General features: G+C 36.5%; 1 protein-coding gene across 1 annotated transcript in view; it reads left to right on the top strand.

The window, feature by feature from the left end:
* The window catches only part of dnah11 (dynein, axonemal, heavy chain 11), a 56,993-nt gene that overhangs the window by 24,751 nt on the left and 20,977 nt on the right, over positions 1–11,265 (top strand). Inside the window, exons 45-58 of the mRNA XM_015400360.1 lie at positions 161–334; positions 905–1,109; positions 2,717–2,882; positions 3,172–3,274; positions 3,569–3,808; positions 3,886–4,047; positions 4,143–4,336; positions 4,487–4,649; positions 5,058–5,181; positions 5,327–5,469; positions 6,317–6,478; positions 10,500–10,733; positions 10,839–10,985; positions 11,088–11,201. Of these exons, the coding sequence (XP_015255846.1) occupies positions 161–334; positions 905–1,109; positions 2,717–2,882; positions 3,172–3,274; positions 3,569–3,808; positions 3,886–4,047; positions 4,143–4,336; positions 4,487–4,649; positions 5,058–5,181; positions 5,327–5,469; positions 6,317–6,478; positions 10,500–10,733; positions 10,839–10,985; positions 11,088–11,201 (2,331 nt within the window). The remainder of the gene's footprint in view (positions 1–160; positions 335–904; positions 1,110–2,716; positions 2,883–3,171; positions 3,275–3,568; positions 3,809–3,885; positions 4,048–4,142; positions 4,337–4,486; positions 4,650–5,057; positions 5,182–5,326; positions 5,470–6,316; positions 6,479–10,499; positions 10,734–10,838; positions 10,986–11,087; positions 11,202–11,265) is intronic.

Genomic DNA, 11,265 nt, shown 5'->3' with positions numbered 1-11,265 from the left:
TATATATATATATATATATATAGAGAGAGAGAGAGAGAGAGAGGGAGAGAGAGAGATAGATATAGATATATGTGTGAGAGTTTAAGCAGAAGATTTTAGTTTCATTTTTCATACAGAAAGCCAGCATATTAATGTGCGTTCATTTTTTATGCATTGCCAGCTGCATGATTACCCCTTGAAGTTCAGCCAGTGGTGGACCAAAGAAATGAGGACAGTTAAGCTGCCCACACAAGGGACAGTGTTCGACTACTACCTCGACCACCACACCAAACGATTCCTACCCTGGGCTGATATTGTACCAAGCTTTGAAATGGAAAGCGGTGTACCACTACAGGTAAGAACTAATAAACTCCAGTAAGTTTTAAAGAGAAGGATACTCAGTGAGAAAGCAAACTTTTGAAGGGGTTCTGACAAATAATCACAAGAAGCAAAATAACCAAAAATGAACAATGCAGGGATATTAAAAATGTTTGTATGCTTCAATGAACATAATAAGAGAGGGTAAAGTCACATCATGGGGTTATGGCAGGGGTGCTAGAATGGATGATAGACTTGCCACTGAGTCTGATTACCATCTACCACTCCCTGTACTGGAGCGTGTGGGGGTGAAGGCATGAGCAACAAGACTTGAGCTATCACCCACGCTCCTTTGTCTTTCTTTATGCTCCTGTGTACAGCTGTGTGCACTCCAAAGGCTCTTGCTGAGCCGTAATTAGCGGGGTTTTGTTCTGAGCAAATGATGCTATTATGACAGAATAGTTGTGGTGTTCTGGGGAAATCCAAGAAATTATAAATCACATACAATTCACTGAACACATGTCTGTCAATAAATCACACTCAAAGAAAGCCGTAATAACCATGTATGTTTCTGTTCTCCGTCTTCCTGCTGTTCCCCTGATTGTAGGCTGTTGTGGTGCACACAGCAGAGACTGTGCGTCTTAGCTACTTCATGGACTTGTTGCTGGAGAAGAGGCAGCCAGTGATGCTTGTGGGGAAAGCTGGAGTGGGAAAGACTGCACTTGTCAAAAACAAGTTAGATGCTCTGTCAGAGAGTTGCACAACCTCAAAAGTACCCTTCAGCTACTACACAACCTCCCTCATGTTGCAAGGTGAGTGGGTTTTTGATTTTCATCCGTGGTAGACGTTAGGACATCAAGTACGCTATAGCACCATCTGGTGGTGGTGCTTAGATTCTGAAAGGGAATAGCTTGGTGAATTTCACTCTCTTGGATTTTTTCACAGATTCCTGCATCTTTAGAGCTTAGATGTTAAATTTTACGATGTCTTGAAAGGGTATTCAGGTGTCTTCAATTTCTTCACCTTCCTCACTGTACAACACCACCTTCTGTGTATTTCATCAGTATTTTATGAGACGGACAACACAAACTACTGTAAAAGAAATAATTGTCAAGAAAATAACAGTTCCTTATTTCTATTAGGGTGTGAACCTTCACTATGCCATTCTAACATGAGTTTCCTTTTATCCCAATCATTACTTGTAGCTCTAGCTTTGTGGATATGATTGTTGTCATTTTAGAAAGTGAACATCTTCAATGCCAACAGGTTTTCTTTCACAATATTTATGTCTTTATCTTCATCTTTCTGATAACTCTAACCAGGTCTCCTGTACCTACTATAGAAATACTGCTCCCACCAAATAACATTTTACACACTGGCCCAAAAGTGTAACTTTGGAGTCCTCCCCCCCTAAGGATTGTCTTCCACTTATCAGCTGTATCGCCTACATGACTTGTGGCAAACTGCAAACAGGACTTCTTCTGGCTTTTCTTCTCCTGTTAACAGATTCTAGCACTTGAGATGTGGATCTCTGGAGCTTCATTAGAAACATTGTGTGCAGCCGGGCTGCATACACTGAAAAAAAAAAAAATACTGCAACCGTTTTCGGCATTTATTTAATCATATGTAGTTACTTTAACACAATTGTTTCATGTTAGTTATTTAATTCTGTTAGTTAATTGTGTTATAGTAACATTTTTTCAGTGTATCTGAGTGATACTCATTTTGCCTGGGCTTTCAGTTTAGGTTTAGGCTGGCCTTTCATAGTACTGAGCCAAAGACAAGTCCCATCTTTTTTATTTGAACTGAGCAGTGCTCCATAAAAAATTAAATACCTGGATATTTTTTGTAACTTGGCAATGATTTACTCTTCGCTTTACTTTTTCATTGACCAGTCTGGTGTGTTTCTTGGTCTTCATGTTAAAAAGTATACAATAATTCAGGTGTTTTTGATACATGTATTCATTTATTTATCTTTATTTACACTCTCCATACACTCTCTATACACTCTCTACACTTCCTCAAAATAATTCTAAAAATGTTTAACCTCTTTTTTAGGCCTTATTTGAACCCCTGGATTTATACTGAAATTAGATCAACCATATGTCACTTTTCAATATTCTACATTGAATTTTATTTATTGGGGTCAGAGGAAAGATGGCTAAATGTAAATAATGATTTCTGGTTTAAAAACTCTTTATTGATGTTTTATTATTTCAAAACATTGTATACTTTTGTTTTAATCCACATTAATTAATTACTTGTTGTATCTATCAAAAAAAAAAAAATACATTAAAGCTCATTATAACTTGACAAAAATACTAGAAATTTGAAAAATTCTTTCTTGTTTTGCAAGTCAGTATATTTATTTTTCCCTATATCTGCAAGCTGTGTTTACGCCAGTTTTCTATTGGTGTAGAGATTTTAGAGCGACCATTGGAGAAAAGAGCAGGAAGAACCTATGCAGCTGCAGGCAACAAGAGGCTGGTCTATTTTATAGATGACATGAACATCCCAGCTGTGGACAGCTATGGAACAGTGCAGCCTCATGCACTGATACGTCAGCATCTTGATTATGGACACTGGTGAGAAAAGGCCTCTGCACATACAGATTTTAAATATTGTCCAGTCAAACAGTCTGTATTTACAACATCACATTTTTAATACATCCATCATTAGGTTTAGACAAGTTCACAAAATTTATTTTGCTAGACTTATTGATAAAATATTGCAGAAATTTTTTCAGAACTGACTGACTTTCAGTAACAGAAACATGTAGTACTGTATGTATAATGTGGGAAATCATTAATGCTGTATGTGGATAATTTTCAAATATTATTCACACTATGATTCTTTCTGCCCTCTGTACTGTAGGTACTGCAGACAGAAACTGACTTTAAAGGAAGTTCAAAATACCCAATATGTTGCTTGCATGAATCCAACAGCTGGGAGCTTCATCATCAACCCCAGGTTGCAGGTATGTTTAAAAAAGAACACCCCCTAATGTGCACTGATCTTAACTTTATATTTTAAGTAAAAATGTGTTATTTCCTAAAAAAACAAAACAAAACAAAAAAACAGATTGACTTTAAAACAGATCGTTCAAGGTTTTAATACAAAGTGAGCAAATAGTTTTGCTTGTTAATGAGTATGCATATCTCTTGTCCAGATATGTTTTAAATGCATCTATTTTATTATTTATATTGCAGTTGCATATAGTGTATGTAGTGCCATAGATTTTATTTCTCAATTGTCTCTTCTCTTCCAACAGAGACATTTCTCAGTTTTTGCAGTAAACTTCCCTTCGTTGGAGTCTCAGGCATCAATTTATGGTCATATTTTGTGTGGCCATTTAAAACAAGGAGCTTTCACTCACTCAGTCCAGCAAAGCGCTTCTTCTGTTGTTCGGGCTGTCACAACTCTGAATGACAAGATGCTTCATAGTTTTCTGCCTTCAGCAGTCAAGTTTCACTATGTGTTCAATCTTCGAGACATATCTAACATCTTTCAGGTAGAGCGTATGCTATAAGGAAATAATGCCTGTCCTTGAGTTGTTGATAGAATAAGAATGGGATGCTTTTTATGTAGGGCATTCTATTGGCTGGTCCAGAAACGGTGAGAGAAAGGACCGACCTGGTGGGATTGTGGCTCCATGAGTCCTGCAGAGTGTACTCAGACAGACTAGTAGATCTGAAGGACCTCAAGCTTTTCCAAAAGATCCAAATGGAGACTGTGCGTGAATGCTTTGAGGTGTGTTGAAGATTCTGATTAATGTGATAAACCACAGCTCTTTACCTGCAGATGGCCATCCTATTTGAGAAAAATCTAAGTTATTCTTTCTACAGGGACTGGATAGTGAAAAGGTGAACACGCAGCCCTTACTCTACTGCCACTTTGCAAACATTGACAGAGGACATTCCTATAACCCTCTCACTAACTGGTCCACACTAAGGACCATCCTCAATGAAGCCTTGGAAAGTTACAATGAGCTCTATCCAACCATGAATCTTGTGTTGTTTGATGATGCCATACAGCATGTGTGAGTAAGACTTATTATTACATTATTTGTAGTTAACATGATAAGCTTGATAAAATGTGATTTAATTACATTATAAATGACATTAGCACATAATGATAAATGTGGTGGAACATGTCTTAAGAGGTTTATCACGGATCATGTTGTCATCAGATGTCGCATCAGTCGTATCTTAGAGGCGCCAGGGAGTCATGGCTTACTGGTCGGGGTTGGGGGCAGTGGAAAGCAGAGTCTGACTCGCCTAGCTGCCTACATGTGTTCTGTGGAAGTCTCCCAAATAATGCAGAGAAAGGGTTATAGCATCCAAGACTTCAAGGTAAATCTATGCTACTCTTAAAATCTATTTTTTAGTTATGGTTACTAGATGCAAAGGAAGGATCTGTATAGATGTTTATTAAAACCCTGTTTGCTTATTGTCTGTATCCATTTAATTGATTTAACTCTTTTTGCTCAGCTTCAGTTTGTTAATGTAATTTGTTATTGTTTAGCTTCTTTAGTGGAGCAAGAAAAAAAATGTCAAATACAATTAAGAGCCACATTGAAGTATTTTAATATCTCACCAGTGCTATACGTCTTTCAGTCCAGTCATTAATTACTTAAAAGTGGAATCTATTCTCTGTTCAATTGGTTATTAAACAGCCTAATTTTCTAGTGGATTTTACATTACATTGAAAACCACAACCTTTGCTTGTGTGGTTTGGCTTCATTTGATTATTATTTTCAGGTGGATCTTGCAGGATTAATTCTAAAGGCTGGAGTGAAGAATAAGCGTGTGACTTTGCTCCTGACGGATGCACAGATACCCGATGATCGGTTTCTAGTGCTTATTAACCACTTTCTAGCATCAGGTCAGATCTAAAATCCAAGGCATTTTTTCAACTTGAAGAGCACAAATATATTTTTCCCTTTTACATAGTTTTACTTTAAAGTAGAAGTAATTAATCATCATTACAAGAACTCCTCAGTATATCATTTTGATTTTCTTTTTGTAAGGTGAAATTCCAGAGATCTTCAATGAAGAACTGGTCGAACATATTGTTTCCAGTTTGAAGCGAGAGGTGCGCAGTTTCGGACTGCTGGATGACAGGGAGAACTGCTGGAGATTCTTTACACAACGAGTGCAGCAACAACTTACGGTGAAGATATTCTCTAAAATGTTGTGGTAACGGATCTATTATCTATTATTATCCAACATTCTCACAATTAGAAGAAAGAAGAGGGCTGGTGTCTAAGTCTAGTAATAATTTCTTGACCCGGAGAGCACACTTTAGACAGGTTATCGGCCCATCATAGGGCATCATAGAGGCACATAACCATGCATACATCCACGGATTCCCTAAGGGCAGTTAAGAGGGAACAACCTCAATGCAAAGCAGAACCAGGTTAGGATTCATACTCAGGACTCACTAATAGGACACAGTGGTGCTCACTGATCTGGCAAACACAACATGATTATAGAAAAAAAAGGCAAAGGTTCAGTTTTTCAAAGAATTATATTCCACAAATATACCACAGTATTTAAGTTATTACTGGGAACTTGAAAGTCATTTTATAGAACTTAAAGATTAACTACAGGAGCTTACAGTTTCAATAAATATTGACCTGATATATCAATTAAACATGATGGTAACTTTCTCAGAGCTTACCAAATACTCGGCTTGCTCATTTCCTTGATATACCCAATAATGTATGGCAGAGTGACCAGATAACTACATCAGAGTTCCAGGAAAATAACTGGCAAGTTTTGGTAAATGCCTAGTAATTTCTGGGTAAACACCCAATTACATCTGACCTCATGTTGTAACCAATTCCCATTAAACTCCATAAAGGTATCCAGTAAATTTCAAAATGTTGCTTGAAGGTACCTAGTAAATTCAGAGAAGTTAACCAGTAATTTCCAGTTCCTGTATGTGCTATAGATTATATATATCACATAGAAACTTAGTAAATCACATGCTCAGATGTTTAGATTCTTGTTTACAGGTCATAATGTGTTCATCTCCAACGGGCAGTAACCTACGTGTCAGGGCCCATCGGTTCCCGGCCCTTATTAACTGTACAACCATCAACTGGTTTCATCCCTGGACAACTGAAGCACTGCAGTCAGTGAGCTATCGGTTCATCCATGAAGTTGATGGAATTGAGGTAAGCTGGCTGACTGCTTATATGTATTACATGTTACATGTAAATTTAAAGAGTCAAATTCTGAGTGATTTGAAATTAGAAATTTTGGAACTAACTTGTATCTAGTATTTGTCAAAACAGAGAAATCATGTAGAAAGTGGTGTCGTGCCGATGCCATTTTGTGGCCTCAATACCGATAACCGATACCTGACTGTGCAGTATTGGCTGATACCGTTACTATACCGATACCATCTGTTTGAGATTGATGTGTGTTTGTATATATGAAGAACTGCATACTACTTGGATGTAAAATAAATGCCATCATGGCTTTGTCAAGCTGCTGCCTTTCGTGAAGCAGGAAAAAAAGACTAATACAAAGTGAATCCAGTAGAACCTTTTATTGCCTACCTGGAATGGACGACAATTGTTAAATAAACTTTTGGCTCTCAAAATGGTATTGGTGCTCTATTTGTTGCTACTCGCAGATATCGATACCACCATTTTAGTGCAGTATCGGGGCCCCTACCGATACTGGTATCGGTGCAACACTAGTAGAAAGATATCAAATTTTATCAACATTCAGAAACTAAAAAACTTTTCAGTGCTTTTTCAGCTTTGAGTGTAAAAGAGTACTGTTCTATTAACTCTACACAATAACAATTTTCATTGTTCTTTTTTCCAAATAACTCAAACTTGGTCAAACTGTATTAAAACTGTGTATTAAAACCTGCAAACATTTTAGGTTGGGCAAAGCGGTTGTGTTTGTAAATCGAGGGAAACAACATGAATGCATTAATGTATATGAACATAAAACTGAAATGATCAAACCACGTAAATTTATGGGTGGGGGGAATGCAGCTGTTAATACTTATCAACCGAAGGAGTAATTAATAAAACTAAAATAACTTAAGGTTGCAGATTTAGTATCTATGTTTAGCAGGATTAAAAGACATGCAGAAATTTGGAGGCAAACATTTCTGTGGTGTTTGTGGCCAAAGAGAAGCATAGGTACAATTAATAAAATATATTTGGATGTTCAGAAATAACAGCAGCATAATATTTAAGAGTGAAAGAGATGTCTTTGCAGGCGAAACAAATTAATGCAGCAGGAAGCAATACTACATGCAATTAAACCAAAGAAAAAAAGAATATCAGCAGTATATTGAGTAAAAAGGGTGCTGTGAGTAGTGAAGATAAATCCAGATCTAGGTTGAGCTTTATCTCACATTAAATCTGAATGTAGATCCTTTTCTGTTGGGGAAGTTAAGAGCAGACAAAGTCAGCTTTTTTCAAGATTTTATGATTTTTTTTAATTATAAATGAATAAGAAATGAATTTCTTGTAATTTCTTAATCATACTTTGAAATACTTATGTTAAGTGTACTATTAACAATATTAAGTATTATCAGTTTTCTCTTTTTTATATGTTTCTTTTTTTTATCTGTGTTTCTGTTATTATTTGGACCTTTGTCCTATAAAAGACCTTTGGGCTATAAAAAATCTGCATTTTTTATAGCCCATATAATTTTTCATTATTTATCTGGATTCTTAAATGATCATACCCTTTTTACTCTTCATTCTTATTTATAAATATACACAGATCTAATCCATTTTAGTGTAAAACTAGCTGTATGTCTAAGGTTATGGTTCTGCCCTCCTCCATCCAGATGTCAAGTCTTTTGCAGGTTTTCTTAAAGAAGCTGAATTTTATAGCAACAGTGTGCTGGTTGTGATGTGTAATATATTTGTCTTCCTAACATAAAATGCTCCAGTTTTGGCCATTTTGTGGTTGATGTGGTCAAGCCCTGGATAATGTCTGCGATCTTACCCCTACTTTTAATGTTGGCATAACTGTTATGACCTGTCTAATGGGGGATCCGACCATAACATGGAGATGATTCGTCATCCAATGAAATCAAACAATCACAGGGCAAGAATAATCAGTTTAAGATGATTTACAGTTTCTTGTTTTAACAGGCTATTGCAAAATAAAAGAGTGTATATAACTTCAGAGTGAGCTTAATGCCAAAACAACCAACAAATTATCATATAAGAAAAGAACAAATGAACAAAAAATGAATTTAACCAGTGAAAACAAAACTAATTCCATTTAAATTCTATTCAGTTTACCAGTGAATGCAATGCAATCATTTAGCTCCCTATCCAAAAACAGGAGAAAAGTAGGGTCAAACTTTACAAACACCTTTAAGATATTTCAAACTGAGAAAGGTAGAAAAATGAACAGGTGAGGCTGGTTGGGATGAGCAAAGGATGAATGTCAGGCAGTCCTCAGCGGATTCTCTTTATACATCAGTGCCTCCAGGTAACCAATTCTCGGGAGACTGCACACTGAAATTTGCATATTTAAACATAACAAAAAAAATAGCACATTTCTACCTCAGTTGTAACATTAACTTTAATTTGATTTCTCTGCTTTGTTCCACAGTGTGAATAATACTGGTTTTCATTAAAGGTCTTTAGCAAACCACCGAGGCCTTCACAAAGAAACTGTTTCAGCACAGAAACTGAACTTACACTCAGGGGGACTTTTTTTTCTAAACAGCTGACCTACAGTAGGAAGGTAGTTGGTTGGAAGATATTTTTATAAGGAGTATCAGAATCTAAAGGGGCTGAATACTTTTTTTAGATTTTAAATTGCAGGAAAGACATTTTTTCCTTTTACTTCCTATTTAAAAGAATCCTCTCATTTTTGTTTGTCCAACACAAATAATAAATAATTTTTGCAAGGCTGTACATACAGTAGGCAATGTACTATTTTTCCTAACTTTATCATGCACTTTGAGACTTAGGGTTGGTTTAGACTTCAATGAAAATTTTCTAATTATTGCAGCACAGCTGAATTAAGTTTTCCATAGATCTTTCATCATTAGTCCTTCAGTGAGGTACTGACAAATTGCCAAACACATGCCTAGGGACTCACAGTGAGCATTGGGATATTATTGTTTTCCATCATAGCAGCAGAACGATCACAACCCATAGTCATTTATGTTAATGAGAGAAGACTGATTAAGCACATAACGACCCGCTTAGGTGGCACAGCTGTCACAACCAGGAAGTCTCATTACATCTGTTAACATGTGCCAGACGGTGAACTCTTGCACATGTTTCTATGTACATTTGTGTGTCGCTGTTCACATTCAGGAATAATTAAGTTTATAGTGACTACAGGGATTAGAAGTTATAAAAATTTAGGTTAAGACATTTTTTTAACAAAAAAGTAAAAGGATTAAGTAAAAAGCCTTTCCGATCAAAGATTATTATAAACACCAAGCTTATAGACTAAGCAGGTATGAAGGTTAACAATATGAACATATAAAGATGTTGGGTGCTTAGAGGTTTGTGTTGATATAAATGAGTCAGGGTATGAAACATTGAGACTAAAATCATAACTGATGTTTATCTTGTTTAGACGCCTAAGAAATGTAGTGCTCATTTATTAAAAGTTAGAAATACATAATGTTTGTTATACGAGGCCAATCAATGAGATTCTTTCGCATCTTAAAGCAGTCCAGCATGCTTTATCAAAACGCATTATGTCAGGTCTTAATTAATAATGATTTTCTCATCTCACAGATCTATGATCATTAACAATGGCTTTTTGTGAGTTATGGTTAGGTTTGATCTTCATATTCTCTGCTCATTTGTTTTAGCTTTAATTGATTGCTAACTGTCTGATTAATAGAGGCTGTACATCATGAAGCCCTAGCTGAGATGTGGGGCCACAGCTGGTTAGGAAGCCGTAAGGGAGGAGATGTAATGTAAACGGTGTGCATGTTTTACAAGCAGCATGTCAGTTCTTTAAACACATGATTTTCACAGAGGTCTCAAAGCCCAATCATTCCTCCTGGCTGCACCTAAATTTCAGATTGAGTAAGTCAGGGCCAGCCAAGTTAGATGGCAGAACTTGTAGATGAATTCAAAGTTTATGAAGATAATATTTCAGTGCCCATCAGGTTGGGGATGTTAAACCCCACTTAATCCAGCTCGCCCCGTTCTCCCCTCTCCCCACTTATTTTTATAGCCTGCTGTCCAGGAATCCATCAGTCTTTTCATGGCCTACGTTCACAACAGTGTCAACCAGGCAAGTGAAAAATACCTGCAAAATGAGAAGAGGTACAATTACACCACCCCCAAGAGCTTTCTCCAGCAAATCACCATGTACAGAAACCTTCTGGAGAAAAGCCGGGCTAAGCTTCTGCACAAGATGAACCGGCTAAACAATGGCCTTCAGAAACTCCAAAGCACTGCAGCACAGGTCTGGTTTTTCTACCTGTTTCCGTCTTTAGCTCAGCTTTTAATTAGGAGACCAATCTTTTATTTGTTTCCTTTTATACATGTTATTTTTAATTTAATTTTTTAGGTTGATGATCTACAAGCTAAATTGGCATCACAAGAAACTGAGCTGACTTTAAAAAATGAAAAGATAGGAGCTCTTTTAAAAAAGATTGGCTTACAGACTGAGAAAGTCAGCAAGAAGAGAGAGGCAGCAGACTTGGAAGCACAAAAGGTTAGAGGACCTGTTAAAGCGTAGTTTATTACCATATTTGGCATTGCACATCTATTCAGTACATATGAAGGAACTGTAGATGCAATGACTACTTTTGTACAGGTTGCTGCAATGCAGACAGAAATTGCTGTCAAACGGAAGGATTGTGAAAAAGACCTTGCTAAAGCAGAACCCTCACTGACAGCTGCAGTGGAAGCTCTAAACACACTCAACAAGGTTCCATTAAATCACTTTTACATGTATATATATATATATTTATATATATATATATATATATATA

This window comes from Cyprinodon variegatus, unplaced genomic scaffold, assembly GCF_000732505.1.
Source record: "Cyprinodon variegatus isolate N-32 unplaced genomic scaffold, C_variegatus-1.0 Scaffold2, whole genome shotgun sequence".
In the NCBI taxonomy this organism is placed as follows: Eukaryota; Metazoa; Chordata; class Actinopteri; order Cyprinodontiformes; family Cyprinodontidae; genus Cyprinodon; species Cyprinodon variegatus.
Note: the sequence above shows the minus strand (reverse complement) of the source record. Positions and strands in the feature narration are given on the sequence as shown.